Source organism: Staurois parvus, unplaced genomic scaffold (genome assembly GCF_062004578.1).
Source record: "Staurois parvus isolate SC_StPar_1 unplaced genomic scaffold, SC_StPar_1.0 ptg001354l, whole genome shotgun sequence".
NCBI lineage: Eukaryota > Metazoa > Chordata > Amphibia > Anura > Ranidae > Staurois > Staurois parvus.
Window position 1 is genome coordinate 1 of NW_028319150.1, and position 16,941 is coordinate 16,941.

Genomic DNA, 16,941 nt, shown 5'->3' on the forward strand with positions numbered 1-16,941 from the left:
GTGTGGAAGACGCACGGGCCCCCCGACATGTGACGTGTGGAAGATGAATGGGCCCCCCGACATGTGACGTGTGGAAGACGCACGGGCCCCCCCGACATGTGACGTGTGGAAGACGCACGGGCCCCCCGACATGCGACGTGTGGAAGACGAATGGGCCCCCCGACATGCGACGTGTGGAAGACGCACGGGCCCCCCGACATGTGACGTGTGGAAGATGAATGGGCCCCCCGACATGTGACGTGTGGAAGACGCACGGGCCCCCCGACATGTAACGTGTGGAAGATGAATGGGCCCCCCGACATGTGACGTGTGGAAGACGCACGGGCCCCCTGACATGTGACGTGTGGAAGACGCACGGGCCCCCTGACATGTGACGTGTGGAAGACGCACGGGCCCCCCCGACATGTAACATGTTCTCAATGCGCTTTTGATCGATTTTTGCGTCAAACATTTAAACGCATTAAAAAAATCATCCGGATTGACTTTCCCCGCAGACTTGGCCGAGTCGCCTTCTGTGATGGAGCGCAGTCCAGGGGGGGGTCCTGGGGGAGAGGAGGGACGGGGATGACGGTGGAATTCCTGGATTGTGGGAGGGGCCGGGGGCGGGCCCGAGTTGGAAGTGACTCAGATTTCAAGGGTTGGTCCTCTAAGAAGGAGATCCGTGCTGAAGGCTCACATTGTGCCGACCGACTCCGAACAGATCGACCTCCCCGAGGTGAGTCTCCCCGCCGCCCGGGCCCCCCGCATGTGGCGGCACCAGGGGGGCCCCAAAACATTGCTGCGTCTTTTCTGACTTCTCAACCCCTTCCAGCCAATCAGAAAGCAGATTTTCACGCCCCGTAAAGTCGAACTTTGGGCTGCGGGGAGGAAAAACAAACTGGGTGGGGTGGAAAATTTCTGCCAGTTCCCCGTTGTTTGCTGATGGGTCCCGGGGAGGATCTGAAAGGAGCCCCCCCCTACACGCCGGTCGTTACATGCGCCCAATCTGGGGGCCCCTAGAATCGCTGGGGGCCACGCAGACCTTTCTAGAAGCCGAGGGAACGAAGGCGAGATTTATGGCCGGAGGAAACGTAAAACACAAATTGTTACATTGTTGCAACTTTTCTTTTTTTTTTCCTAAACGATCGCAGTCATCGCCGCGTTTTGCGTCTCTTTCGGCTCCGTTACTCTCTACTTCCACCATATCGCCCTCTTACTTCCCTAGGTGGGCGGGGTTTGGCGATCGGTCGCGGGCGGGTTTGGCGGCTGCAGAGTGTCGCCGACCACACACGACGTTACAATGTTGCAACTTATCGATCGCAGGAATTGCTTCGTTTTCTGTCTTTTTCGCTCTTTTTCTGCCTGAAGGGCGGGGTTTGACGATCGGTAGCCGGGGGTGGGGTTTGCGAATGGATTTGGGGGGCGGTCGCGCCCGCAATGCACCGCCGACTGCGCGTGATTGAAAATTGCTACAATGTTGCAACTTTATCGATCGCAGGAATTGCCTCGTTTTCTGTCTTTTTTTGCTGTGTCGTGCCCCCCAAATTGCGCTCCACCTCTCCTAGGAGGGCGGGGTTTGACTTTCAGTCGCCGGGGGTGGGGTTTGCGAATGGATTTGGCCGATTGCGCGTGATTGACAATCGTTACAATGTTGCAAGTTATCGATCGCAGGAATTGCCTCGTTTTCTGTCTTTTGCGCTCTTTACTATTGCTGTGGCGTGCCCCCCAAATTGCGCTCTACCTCTCCTAGGAGGGCGGGGTTTGACGATCGGTCGCCAGGGGTGGGGTTTGCAAATGGATTTGGGGGTCGGTCGCGCCCGCAGATTGAAAATTGCTACAATGTTGCAACTTATTGATCGCAGGAATTGCCTCGTTTTCTGTCTTTTTTGCTGTTGCGTGCCCCCCAAATTGCGCTCTACCTCTCCTAGGAGGGCGGGGTTTGAAGATCAGTCGCCGGGGGTGGGGTTTGAGAATGGATTTGGCCAATTGTGCGTGATTGAAAATCGTTACAATGTTGCAAGTTATTGATCGCAGGAATTGCCTCATTTTCGCTCTTTACTTTTGCTGTGGCGTGCCCCCGCAAATTGCGCTCGCCCTTCCCCTGAAGGGCGGGGTTTGACTATCGATCGCGGGGGGTGGGGTTTGCGAATTAATTTGGGGGGTTGCGCCCAAAGAGCACCACCGACTGCGCATGATTGAAAATCGCTGCAATGTTGCAACTTATTGATCGCAGGAATTGCTTCATTTTCTGTCTTTTTCGCTCTTTACTTTTGCTGCCCAAGTTGCGCTTTACCTCTCCTAGGTGGGCGGGGTTTGACTATCAGTCGCCGGGGGGTGGTTTGCGAATGGATTTGGGGGGCGGTCGCGCCTGCAGAGCACTGTGACTGCGCGTGATTGAAAATCGTTACAATGTTGCAACTTATCGATCGCAGGAATTGCCTCGTTTTCGGTCTTTTGCGCTCTTTACTTTTGCTGTTACGTTCCCCCCAAATTGCGCTCTACCTCTCCTAGGAGGGCGGGGTTTGACTATCAGTCGCCGGGGGGGTGGTTTGAGAATGGATTTGGGGGCGGTCGCGCCCGCTGAGGACCACCGACTGCGTTTGATTGAAAATCGTTACAATGTTGCAACTTATCGATCACAAAAATTGCCTCATTTTCTGTCTTTTTCGCTCTTTACTTTTGCTGCCCAAATTGCGCTCTACCTCTCCTAGTTGGGCGGGGTTTGATGATCAGTCACCGGGGGTGGGGTGTGCGAATGGATTTGGGGGGCGGTCGCGCCTGCAGAGCACTGTGACTGCGCGTGATTGAAAATCGTTACAATGTTGCAAGTTATTGATTGGATGAATTGCCTCATTTTCTGTCTTTTTCGCTCTTTACTTTTGCTGCCCAAATTGCGCTCTCCCTCTCTTAGGTGGGCGGGGTTTGACTATCGGTCGCCGGAGGAGTGGTTTGCGAATTAATTTGGGGGCAGGGGGCGTGACCACGGAGTGTCACCAGCAACGCAAGGATTGGAAATTGTTACGACGCATCAACTTTTATTTCTAACCAATCGCCTTGTTTTGCGTCTCTTTCCGCCATATTGGCCCCCCAAATTGCGCTCTCCCTCTCCTAGGAGGGCGGGGTTTGACGATCGGTCGCCGGGGGTGGTCTGCGAATGGATTTGGGGGGCGGTCGCGCCCGCAGAGCACTGTGACTGCGCGTGATTGAAAATCGTTACAATGTTGCAACTTACAGATCGCATGAATCGCCCTGTCGTTCGCTCATTGGCTCTTTTACTTTCGCTGTTCTGCTCCCAAATTGCGTTCTCACCGTCGCAGAAGGGTGGAGTTTGACCGCCGGTCGCGGGGGGTGGTCTGCGAATGGTTTTGGGGGCCGGTTGCGCTCATAGGTACGATTGAAAAATCATTACAACGTTGCAACTTTTATTCCTAACTGATCGCGGTTTTCGGTCTTTGTCGCCTTTTTTACTTTCGCCGATGTGCGCCCCAAATTGCGCTCTTCCGTAAGTGGGTGTGGTTTGACGATCGGGCGCCGGGGGGGTCTGCCAACCGTGCAGGGATTGGGGTAGGGTGACATCGGTGAGCAGCGCGGTCTTCACGGAGTTAATTTTGGTGAAATTGGGAAACTGCGGTCAGGTGGGCGGGCAGGCGCGATGTTGAGGGGGGGGCAGGCGCGATGTTGAGGGGGGGGGCAGGAAGGGGTTAATGGAGGACGGAGGGGGGGGGGGAAGTGTTGCAGAGACGTGTTGCGCACACACAGGCGGGACACACCCTGCACACAGCCCACAGAGCGCGCTCAGTACTCAGTCCGCTTAACCCCCTGCGTGCCGGGAGACGTGGAGGAGATCGCCGCGCTGCGCACAAATCACGCGAACGCCACTCTTCTATTGGTCAGTTATGGAGGACTAAGTGTTCCTTAAAGGATCCGTCCACCTGAAAGTCACGCAGGCGACTTCTGATAGGCTGGGTCACCCTTAGATTGCTTCGCCGCCCCAAATTCTCGCCCGCTTCGGGGTTTCGCGGCTCCCACGCCGCCGCCGGCCGCGTCCTCCCGGAGATGGCGGGAATTCGCTTACCATGATACGGGATTTGTATGTCGCCGACAGGCATTGCAGCGATGTACAATAGACAGGGAGGCGGGACAGACGCAACGGATCAGAGGGGGCCCTGGGCCTCAGAGCTTACAATCTGAAGGCGGAGTCACGGGACACCGTTAGGTCGGTCTTCTCTGAATCCTGCGCCCAACCCTGAGGTACGGGTGAGCGCGCCGCAGGAGGAGGATGCAACGGGTGAGCGCGCCGCAGGAAGAGGATGCAACGGGTGAGCGCGCCGCAGGAAGAGGATGCAACGGGTGAGCGCGCCGCAGGAAGAGGATGCAACGGGTGAGCGCGCCGCAGGAAGAGGATGCAACGGGTGAGCGCGCCGCAGGGGGACGGTGCAACGGGTGAGCGCGCCGCAGGAGGACGATGCAACGGGTGAGCGCGCCGCAGGGGGACGGTGCAACGGGTGAGCGCGCCGCAAGAGGACGATGCAACGGGTGAGCGCGCCGCAGGGGGACGGTGCAACGGGTGAGCGCGCCGCAGGAGGACGATGCAACGGGTGAGCGCGCCGCAGGAGGAGGATGCAACGGGTGAGCGCGCCGCAGGAGGAGGATGCAACGGGTGAGCGCGCCGCAGGAGGAGGATGCAACGGGTGAGCGCGCCGCAAGAGGACGATGCAACGGGTGAGCGCGCCGCAGGGGGACGGTGCAACGGGTGAGCGCGCCGCAGGAGGACGATGCAACGGGTGAGCGCGCCGCAGGAGGACGATGCAACGGGTGAGCGCGCCGCAGGAGGACGATGCAACGGGTGAGCGCGCCGCAGGAGGAGGGTGCAACGGGTGAGCGCGCCGCAGGAGGGCGGTGCAAAGGGTGAGCGCGCCGCAGGAGGACGGTGCAACGGGTGAGCGCGCCGCAGGAGGAGGGTGCAACGGGTGAGCGCGTCGCAGGAGGAGGGTGCAACGGGGGAGCGCGCCGCAGGAGGAGGGTGCAACGGGGGAGCGCGCCGCAGGAGGAGGGTGCAACGGGTGAGCGCGCCGCAAGAGGACGATGTGTCCCGACATACACCATGCATTGTACAGAGGAGTGCTGTGGGTTGCTGAGTAGTCAGCTGTGGAAAATCAGCAGTTCTGGGGCTTTGTCTTGGGCTCCTCCCAGAGTGACGCTGTACATGTCCTGCACCCTGTGAACTGCTTCATGGCCGAGTGGTGGGCAGATGATTCCTTAAAGGGGGTCTCTGACACCCCGTACAATGGTGGCTCTAACGGACTGATGACCGCAAGTCATGTGACACGGGGCAGGGTGAGCCACACCCAGGGGGAGTGACTTCCCATGTGTGCTCCAATCTGCTGCCTGCTCTGCTCCGCCCATAATTATTAGATCTTATTTATCCCTGAATGAGGGGTTCCCACCATCCCTGTGCTGAGTTCCTGGGTCTATACCCCCGCTGTGCCCATTATGAGGGGTTCCCACCATCCCTGTGCTGAGTTCCCGGGTCTGTACTCCCGCCGTGCCCATTATGAGGGGTTCCCACCATCCCTGTGCTGAGTTCCCGGGTCTGTACCCCCGCCGTGCCCATTATGAGGGGTTCCCACCATCCCTGTGCTGAGTCCCATTTAGCTCTGGCACCCTTACAGTAGATCTCCCCCCCTCCCTCTGTTGGGTTCATCCTCAGGCCGGGGGGCCGGTGATGGGTGGGGTGCGGGCCGGGGGCCGGTGATGGGTGGGGTGTGGCCCTCCTGGATTCCTGGGATGTTTGGAATGGATTGGAGGAATGCCAGAACCAATAGCCGCGCCCGGCTGACCCTGACATGGAGGGACTCCAGGGAGGGGGTGGGGTGGACCTTGAAACTGCTATCTCCTAATTGTCTGCAGAGCTGACAATCAAAGCCAACAAACACCGGAGCCGACCTTCCCAGAATCCTTTGTATTCTGATCTGCACTGTCATAAACAGAACCCCCCCCCCCAGCTGTCCATCCTCGGGCCCCTGAATCTGTCCCACCTTTTGGGCCCCTTAATCTGTCCCTTATTTGGGGGTCCCTAAATCTGCCCCATCACCAGAGGCCCCTTAATCTGTCCTGTCTTTGGGGGCCCCTGAATCTGTCTCGTCTTCAGGGGTCCCTGAATCTGTCCCACCTTTTGGGTCCCTGAATCTGTCCCATCTTTTTGGCCCCTAAATCTGTCCCTTCTTTAAGGGTCCCTGAATCTGTGCCGTCTTCGGGGGGCCCCTGAATCTGTCCCACCTTTTGGGCCCCTGAATCTGACCTGTCTTTTGGGTTCCCTGAATCTGTCTCGTCATCAGGGGCCCCTAAATCTCTCACTTTTGGGTCCCTGAATCTGTGCCGTCTTCGGGGGGCCCCTGAATCTGTGCCGTCTTCGGGGGCCCCTGAATCTGTCCCATCTTCGGGGGTCCCTGAATCTGTCCCATCATCAGGGGCCCCTGAATCTGCCCCACCTTTTGGGTCCCTGAATCTGTCCCACTTTTTGGGCCCCTGAATCTGTTCCACCTTTGGAGCCCCTGAATCTGCCCCGTTTTTGGGGCCCCTGAATTTTTACCATCTTTCGGGCCCCTGAATCTGCCCGTCTTTGGGGGACCCTGAATCTGTCCATCCTTGGGGCCCGTTCCACGTGTGGTGTGTTGTAGTCCCCAAGGGGAGGAGTCAGTGCAGCTCCAACACCCCCTTTACTCTAATCCTCCCTGGTGATCCCGCCTTGTTCAGACACTTCCTGTTGTAGGGTGACAACACCCTGTCCTTGTTTTCCAATTGTCCTCCTGCGTTGTCACACAAGCTTCCAATGGAGACTACGAGTGGAGGTTCCATCACAGACGGGGCCCACCGTTGTCACCATCAGGGAACCCGCCCTGAGATCTGCCATCACTGGGATGTATGGAGACAGGAAGTGGCTGCAAAGAGGCTGCTGGAGATCAGCAACCCGGAGATGGAACAGATGAGGGGGACTCATGGCGACTGTTCCTGACCCCCCCCTCATCTATGAGTGCCGAACCTCCGGAATGTGAATTGTCTGCCGGTCTATGGGGGGGTCAACGTACAATCTCTGTCCTCCCCTCCCCCGATCACATCATTGTCTGTCCTCAGTGTTCTCTGTACTACATGTATAGTAATAGTGTGTGATGGGGGGGAGGGGACATTAGAGTGTAAGCTCCTCCGGTACAGAGACTGATGGGACTGTGGGGGAGGGGACATTAGAGTGTAAGCTCCTCTGTACAGAGACTGATGGGACTGTGGGGGGAGGGGACATTAGAGTGTAAGCTCCTCTGGTACAGAGACTGATTGGACTGTGGGGGAGGGGACATTAGAGTGTAAGCTCCTCTGTACAGAGACTGATGGGACTGTGGGGGGAGGGGACATTAGAGTGTCAGCTCCTCTGGTACAGAGATTGATGTGACTGTGGGGGAGGGGACATTAGAGTGTAAGCTCCTCTGGTACAGAGACTGATGGGACTGTGGGGGGGGGGCATTAGAGTGTAAGCTCCTCTGTACAGAGACTGATGTGACTGTGGGGGGGGGGGCATTAGAGTGTAAGCTCCTCTGTACAGAGACTGATGGGACTGTGGGGGAGGGGACATTAGAGCGTAAGCTCCTCTGGTACAGAGACTGATGGGACTGTGGGGGAGGGGACATTAGAGTGTAAGCTCCTCTGGTACAGACACTGATGGGACTGCGGGGGAGGGGACATTAGAGCATAAGCTCCTCTGGTACAGAGACTGATGGGACTGTGGGGGAGGGGACATTAGAGCGTAAGCTCCTCTGGTGCAGGTAATGTACTGTGGCCCATATTGTATGTAGGGATCGGGTCTCCTGGATGATGGGGGTCCGGCGGGGGTGTAGAGGGTCCCTCTTTGGCGCACATCATTCCGTACATTGCGGGGGGGGGGGGTCTGTTGAAGTTCGCACTGATGGAGGGCGGGGCCAGACCACACAGGTTGTCCTCACAGGAGGTCACAGCCCCGCCTGGATCCAGCACTGCTATGGGTGTAATTTATACTCCGATCAGCCAAGTCCTGTCAATCAGATCCCTGAGATCCGTCTTGTTTTTCTTCGAGGAAAACTCCACCCCGAAATGATAATGTACAGTATATACAGGAAACCCGCGCCGTGTAATGCGGCATTCTTCACAGGAGAGTCCGGAGTCCATCATGGATCCTTCATCAGGTAATCTGACACCATGATAATCATACGAAGGACACAAATAGAAAGAGAATAATTAGAATAAATAACAATGACACCAAAATGGATACAATAATAATTCTACAAATGATGATAGAAATATATAGAAAAAGATAAGATGGTGCAATAAATATAATAATGATACAAAAAGCGAATACAATAATAATGAGAAAAGGATCAATACAATGATTATAATATATTGACAACGATATGACAAGGATATAATACAAAGGTAACAAAATAACAGAAAAAATATATATACAATAATAATGATACGATGATAAAGCAATGATTATAATATAATGTTACAATGAGAAAGATACAAATATAAAGATAATAATACAATGAAAATAATTTGAATGTAATGATGAGAATAAATAAAAATGAGAAAAAATAAAAAAAAATAAAATATATATATATATACATACATACATACATAATAATGATATAATGAACAGAATCTGAATATAATGTAAAGATAATAATACAATGAAAATAATTTGAATGTAATGATGATGACACAAATATAATGATGAGAATAAATAAAAATGAGAAAAAAAAAAAAAAAAAAAAATATATATATATATATATATATATATATACATAATAATAATAATGATATAATGAACAGAATCTGAATATAATGTAAAGATAATAATGTGATTAAATAATGATACAAAAAGTAATACAATAATAATGATACGATGATAAAGCAATGATTGTAATATAACGTTACAATGAGAAAGATACAAATATAAAGATAATAATACAATGAAAATAATTTGAATATAATGTAATGATGATGACACAAATATAATGATGAGAATAAATAATAATGAGAAAAAATAAAAAAAAATAAAATATATATATATATATATACATAATAATAATGATATAATGAACAGAATCTGAATATAATGTAAAGATAATAATGTGATTAAATAATGATACAAAAAGTAATACAATAATAATGATACGATGATAAAGCAACGAGTATAATGTAATGTTACAATAATAAGGATACAAATATAAAGATAATAATACAATGAAAATAATTTGAATATAATGTAATGATGATGACACAAATATAATGATGAGAATAAATAATAATGAGAAAAAATAAAAAAAAAATAAAATATATATATATATACATAATAATAATGATGCAATACAAAAATAAAAAAAAATAAAATATATATATATATATATACATAATAATAATGATGCAATACAAAAATAAAAAAAAATAAAAAATATATATATATATATACACACAGAATAATAATGATATAATGAACAGAATCTGAATATAATGTAAAGATAATAATGTGATTAAATAATGATACAAAAAGTAATACAATAATAATGATACGATGATAAAGCAATGAGTATAATGTAATGTTACAATAATAAGGATACAAATATAATGATTGGAATACATAATGATGATGCAAAAATGTATATATATATATAAAAAAAAGATAATGTTGCAATAAATAATAAAAATGATAAAACCATCGATACAATGCAATGATTATAATATATTGACAATGATATGATAAGGATACAAATATAATATAAAGATAATGCAATACAAAAAAAATATATATATATACAATAATAATGATATAATGAACAGAATTTAAATATAATGTAAAGATAATAATGTGATTAGAATAAATAATGATACAAAAAATAATACAATGATAAGGATACAAATATAAAGACAAGAATGCAATGATACAAAAAAATACAGTGAAAATAATTTGAATATAATGTAATGATAATGACACAAATATAATGATTAGAATAAATAATAATGATGCAAAAATGAATATATAAATATAAAAAAAAAGAGAAAAGATAATGTTGCAATAAATAATGATGATGCAATAGTAATGTGGTGTCATTGGTGGCGTACCACACGTCAGTGGCGTCATTGGTGGCGTACCGAACATCAGTGGCGTCATTGGTGACATACCACATGTCAGTGGCGTCATTGGTGGCGTACCGCACATCAGTGGCATCATTGGTGGCGTACCGCATGTCAGTGGCGTCATTGGTGGCGTACCGCACAGCAGTGGCATTATTGGTGGTGTACCGCACGTCAGTAGCATCATTGGTGGCATACCGCATGTCATTGGTGTACCACACGTCAGTGGCGTCATTGGTGGTGTACCGCACATCAGTGGCATCATTGGTGGCGTACCGCATGTCATTGGCGTACCACACATCAGTGGCGTCATTGGTGGCGTACTGCATGTCATTGGCGTACCGCACATCAGTGGCGTCATTGGTGGCGTACCGCATGTCATTGGTGTACCACACGTCAGTGGCGTCATTGGTGGTGTACCGCACATCAGTGGCATCATTGGTGGCGTACCGCATGTCATTGGCGTACCGCACATCAGTGGCGTCATTGGTGGCGTACCGCATGTCATTGGCGTACCGCACATCAGTGGCGTCATTGGTGGCGTACCGCATGTCATTGGTGTACCGCGCGTCAGTGGCGTCATTGGTGTACCGCGTGTCAGTGGCATCATTGGTGGCGTACCGCATGTCATTGGCTTACCGCACATCAGTGGCGTCATTGGTGGCGTACCGCATGTCATTGGTGTACCGCGCGTCAGTGGCGTCATTGGTGTACCGCGCGTCAGTGGCATCATTGGTGGCATACCGCATGTCATTGGTGTGCCGCACATCAGTGGCGTCATTGGTGGCGTACCGCATGTCATTGGCGTACCGCACATCAGTGGCGTCATTGGTGGCGTACCGCATGTCATTGGTGTACCGCGCGTCAGTGGCGTCATTGGTGTACCGCGCGTCAGTGGCATCATTGGTGGCATACCGCATGTCATTGGTGTGCCGCACATCAGTGGCGTCATTGGTGGCGTATTGCATGTCATTGGCGTACCGCACATCAGTGGCGTCATTGGTGGCGTACCGCATGTCATTGGCGTACCGCACATCAGTGGCGTCATTGGTGGCGTACCGCATGTCATTGGTGTACCGCGCGTCAGTGGCGTCATTGGTGTACCGCGCGTCAGTGGCATCATTGGTGGCATACCGCATGTCATTGGTGTGCTGCACATCAGTGGCGTCATTGGTGGCGTACCGCATGTCATTGGCGTACCGCACATCAGTGGCGTCATTGGTGGCATACCGCATGTCATTGGCGTACCGCACGTCAGTGGCGTCATTGGTGTACCGCGCGTCAGTGGCATCATTGGTGGCATACCGCATGTCATTGGTGTGCCGCACATCAGTGGCGTCATTGGTGGCGTACCGCATGTCATTGGCGTACCGCACATCAGTGGCGTCATTGGTGGCGTACCGCATGTCATTGGCGTACCGCACATCAGTGGCGTCATTGGTGGCATACCGCATGTCATTGGCGTACCGCACGTCAGTGGCGTCATTGGTGTACCGCGCGTCAGTGGCATCATTGGTGGCATACCGCATGTCATTGGTGTGCCGCACATCAGTGGCGTCATTGGTGGCGTACCGCATGTCATTGGTGTACCGCGCATCACTGGCATCATTGGTGGCATACCGCATGTCATTGGTGTGCCGCACATCAGTGGCGTCATTGGTGGCGTACCGCATGTCATTGGCGTACCGCACGTCAGTGGCATCATTGGTGGCGTACCGCACGTCACAGTCTGATGACGTCATTGGTTCAGATCCAGACTTCCTGGTATAATGACTCCGCACACGCACATACAACCCCCCTCCCCCCCCCCGTGAGTGCGCACTTCGTTGGCCGCCGTCCCGTAGAATCCATTTTCCCAGCAGAGGACGATCTCGGCCATTAGCCTCCATTAGATGTTCCTATCGCCTCCCCCTCCCCCTCCGCCAAGATGAGGACTTAATAATGATCAATAGAGCCGCTAATGGGAACATTGACCCTTTGTGTGCCGACCACGGGCCGGGGGATGGGAAGAAGGCTTGGCAACCACATTCATGGGTGGCTTGACGTGACCTGGGCATGAAATGGGAGATCTTCAGAGGAGAGTCCGACTTTCTCCGCGGGTGAATCCTCCGGGTCCAGGGGTAATCTATGACCGAAATTGATTCTCCCCCAGAGAAAGTCACATTCACCGCTTTATAAATACGTCCTGTAAGGCGCTCAGATGAGTGGTGGAACCATCATGGCGCCCATCCCTCGCGCTCAGTGGTGGTTGTCCACGGTTGGGGCTCTATGGAGGAGTCCACCTCCGGACGTCATATTGATGTTGTCTCGTCTTTATCACCTCCATGGAAATGTTGGGACTGAACTCTCCCGCCGTCTCTTGCAGAACTCCACGCAGAATCCGCAGACATGGGCGTCCCATCAGAAATGGAGCAAGCCATGGAGACCATCATGTTCACCTTCCACAAATACTCCGGGGACAAGAGCTACATGTCCAAGGAGGACCTGCACCGCCTGATGGAGAGCCAGTTCAGCGAATTCCTCAAGGTGAGCGTCCACCAAAACCACTGCAGAGGGCCACTTACCTCCCTCACAACGACCTACGGGAGATGCATCAGCAGTTGGACCGAGCGTTGGGTTGGAGTTGTGTGGGATTGTATGGGGATGGCGGTTATTATTGGATCGAGGTGTTAGGGGATTGGAGGTTTATTGGATCGGGGTGTTAGGGGATTGGAGGTTTATTGGATCGGGGTGTTACGGGATTGGAGGTTTATTGGATCGGGGTGTTACGGGATTGGAGGTTTATTGGATCGGGGTGTTACGGGATTGGAGGTTTATTGGATCGGGGTGTTACGGGATTGGAGGTTTATTGGATCGGGGTTGTATAGAGATTGGTTTTGCATATAATTGGAGTTGTGTAGGATTGGATTCTATATGGTTGGTGTTGTATAGAGATGGGGTATATAGGACTGGGGTTGTATCTGGTCGGGGTTGTATCTGGTCAGGTTGTGTCTGGTCGGGGTTGTGTCTGGTCGGGGTTGTATATGGTCGGGGTTGTATATGGTCGGGTTGTGTCTGGTCGGGGTTGTGTCTGGTCGGGGTTGTGTCTGGTCGGGGTTGTGTCTGGTCGGGGTTGTGTCCGGTTTGTGTCTGGTCGGGGTTGTGTCCGGTTTGTGTCCGGTCTGGGTTGTGTCCGGTCGGGGTTGTATCCGGTCGGGGTTGTATATGGTCGGGTTGTGTCTGGTCGGGGTTGTGTCTGGTCGGGGTTGTGTCTGGTCGGGGTTGTATCTGGTCGGGGTTGTATCTGGTCAGGTTGTGTCTGGTCGGGGTTGTGTCTGGTCGGGGTTGTGTCTGGTCGGGGTTGTATATGGTCGGGGTTGTATATGGTCGGGTTGTGTCTGGTCGGGGTTGTGTCTGGTCGGGGTTGTGTCTGGTCGGGGTTGTGTCTGGTCGGGGTTGTGTCTGGTCGGGGTTGTGTCTGGTCGGGGTTGTGTCCGGTTTGTGTCCGGTCTGGGTTGTGTCCGGTCGGGGTTGTATCCGGTCGGGGTTGTATATGGTCGGGTTGTGTCTGGTCGGGGTTGTGTCTGGTCGGGGTTGTGTCTGGTCGGGGTTGTATCTGGTCGGGGTTGTATCTGGTCAGGTTGTGTCTGGTCGGGGTTGTGTCTGGTCGGGGTTGTATATGGTCGGGGTTGTATATGGTCGGGTTGTGTCTGGTCGGGGTTGTGTCTGGTCGGGGTTGTGTCTGGTCGGGTTGTGTCTGGTCGGGGTTGTGTCTGGTCGGGGTTGTGTCTGGTCGGGGTTGTGTCCGGTTTGTGTCTGGTCGGGGTTGTGTCCGGTTTGTGTCCGGTCTGGGTTGTGTCCGGTCGGGGTTGTATCCGGTCGGGGTTGTATATGGTCGGGTTGTGTCCGGTCTGGGTTGTGTCTGGTCGGGGTTGTATCCGGTCGGGGTTGTATATGGTCGGGTTGTGTCTGGTCGGGGTTGTGTCTGGTCGGGGTTGTGTCCGGTTTGTGTCTGGTCGGGGTTGTGTCTGGTCGGGGTTGTGTCTGGTCGGGGTTGTGTCTGGTCGGGGTTGTGTCCGGTTTGTGTCTGGTCGGGGTTGTGTCCGGTTTGTGTCTGGTCGGGGTTGTGTCCGGTCGGGGTTGTGTCCGGTTTGTGTCCGGTCGGGGTTGTGTCCGGTTTGTGTCTGGTCGGGGTTGTGTCCGGTTTGTGTCCGGTCGGGGTTGTATCCGGTCGGGGTTGTATCCGGTCGGGGTTGTATCCGGTCGGGGTTGTATCCGGTCGGGTTGTATATGGTCAGGTTGTGTCCGGTTGGGTTGTGTCCGGTCGGGTTTGTGTCCGGTCGGGGTCGCGTCCGGTGGGGGTCGCGTCCGGTGGGGGTCGCGTCCGGTGGGGGTCGCGTCCGGTCGGGGTCGCGTCCGGTCGGGGTCGTATCCGGTCGGGGTCGTATCCGGTCGGGTTGTGTCCGGTCGGGGTTGTGTCCGGTCGGGGTCGTGTCCGGTGGGGGTCGTGTCTGGTCGGGGTTGTGTCTGGTGGGGGTTGTATCCGGTGGGGGTCGTGTCTGGTCGGGGTTGTGTCTGGTGGGGGTCGTGTCCGGTGGGGGTCGTGTCCGGTGGGGGTCGTGTCCGGTGGGGGTCGTGTCCGGTGGGGGTCGTGTCCGGTGGGGGTCGCATCCGGTGGGGGTCGTGTCCGGTGGGGGTCGTATCCGGTGGGGGTTGTATCCGGTCGGGTTGTATACGGACCATACACGTAGGTGATTGGTACAACCGCCTAAAGGAACCCATAAAGCTGACAGTAAATCTCTCGGGATCCCGGGGATTAGATCCGGAATGTTCTCACGCCCTCTGACACCCTCATTAGGATTAGCGCCCTCTGACACCTTACAAGCCTCATCTCGCCCCAACTAATCTGCAGGCTCCGCCCTCTGCTGGGTGTGAGGGGACAATGAGCGCCATTCACAGGCTATTGCGCAATTCGATAACCAGATGCAGGGAGGGGGGAGGGGGGTTCCTCCTGCATCATGGAGGGCAGGCTGCCAGCGCAGGAGTCTGGTATCATTTCCTTCACTGTACATTGTTTGTCTCGGTGGATACATTTGTAGCGTCTTGTTATCTCTGTTCTTCTCTCCCCTCCCCCCCCAGAACCAGAACGACCCGCTGGCGGTGGACAAGATCATGAAGGATCTGGATCAGTGCCGCGATGGGCGGGTCAACTTCCACAGCTTCTTCTCCCTCATCGCCGGCCTCAGCATCGCCTGCAATGACTATTACTGCAAGAACATGAAGGGCCGGAAGTGAGGAAGCCCCGCCCCCGCCGACCGCCAATCACACCGCACCGATACATTCCCATCGCCAGAGGGGGAGGAGCCCCGAAATCTGTTAATGCAATCCAGTCTGCCTAACCCGTGTCCAATCCCCCAATAAACAGCCGTGTTTTGTACCATCCGTGTCCGTCCCTGCGTGTGCTGTGCGCCAAGGACCTCGCTATGGAGGTTTTCACCCAACATTCACACCACTTTCACTCAAGACTCACATCACTGCCACCATTTTTATACAACTTTCACCCAACATTCACACCACTTTCACCCAAGATTCACACCACTTCCATACCACTTTCACCCAAGATTCACACCACTTCTATATCACTTTCACCCAAGATTCACACCACTTTCACCCAAGATTCACACCACTTTCACCCAATATTCACAGCATTTCCATACCACTTTCACCCAAGATTCACACCACTTCTATACCACTCCCACCCAAGATTCACACCACTTTCACCCAAGATTCTCACCACTTCCATACCACTTTCACCCAAGATTCTCACCACTTCCATACCACTTTCACCCAAGATTCTCACCACTTCCATACCACTTTCACCCAAGATTCACACCACTTTCACCCAAGATTCACACCACTTTCACCCAAAATTCACACCACTTTCACCCAACATTCACTGCACTTCCATACCACTTTCACCCAAGATTCACACCACTTCTATACCACTCCCACCCAAGATTCACACCACTTTCACCCAAGATTCTCACCACTTCCATACCACTTTCACCCAAGATTCTCACCACTTCCATACCACTTTCACCCAAGATTCACACCACTTCTATACCACTCCCACCCAAGATTCACACCACTTTCACCCAAGATTCTCACCACTTCCATCCAAGATTCACACCACTTCTATACCACTCTCACCCAAGATTCCTGCCACTTTCAACCATGATTCTCACCACTTCCATACCACTTTCACCCGAGATTCACACCACTTCCATACCACTTTCACCCAAGATTCTCACCACTTCCATACCACTTTCACCCAAGATTCACACCACTTTCACCCAAGATTCACACCACTTTCACCCAAAATTCACACCACTTTCACCCAACATTCACTGCACTTCCATACCACTTTCACCCAAGATTCACACCACTTCTATACCACTCCCACCCAAGATTCACACCACTTTCACCCAAGATTCTCACCACTTCCATACCACTTTCACCCGAGATTCACACCACTTCCATACCACTTTCACCCGAGATTCACACCACTTCCATACCACTTTCACCCAAGATTCACACCACTTCCATACCACTTTCACCCAAGATTCACACCACTTCCATACCACTTTCACCCAAGATTCACACCACTTCCATACCACTTTCACCCAAGATTCACACATTTCCCCAATCATATCCAATTAGAAATGTGTGAATCTTGGATGAATCTGAAGACCTCCACTCTGGTGAACAGTTGTGTTTGTCCAACCCTGATGCTCGGGAGAAAGGGGGTGGGGCATGCTGTGCCTG

At 52.2% G+C, this 16,941-nt stretch overlaps 1 protein-coding gene across 2 annotated transcripts; it reads left to right on the plus strand.

The window, feature by feature from the left end:
- The first annotated feature begins 583 nt into the window (after positions 1–583).
- LOC149436436 (protein S100-A10-like) lies at positions 584–15,553 on the plus strand. Of its 2 annotated transcripts, none has more exons than XM_089661624.1 (3): positions 584–715; positions 12,503–12,663; positions 15,256–15,553. In XM_089661624.1, exons 2-3 carry the CDS (start codon positions 12,526–12,528, stop codon positions 15,409–15,411), a joined length of 294 nt encoding a protein of 97 aa, XP_089517750.1. In that variant the 5' UTR covers positions 584–715; positions 12,503–12,525; the 3' UTR covers positions 15,412–15,553. The 2 variants fall into 2 exon arrangements, with proteins under 2 accessions (XP_089517750.1, XP_089517748.1); XM_089661622.1 differs by lacking the exon at positions 584–715 and adding an exon at positions 8,078–8,189.
- Positions 15,554–16,941: the final 1,388 nt, after the last annotated feature.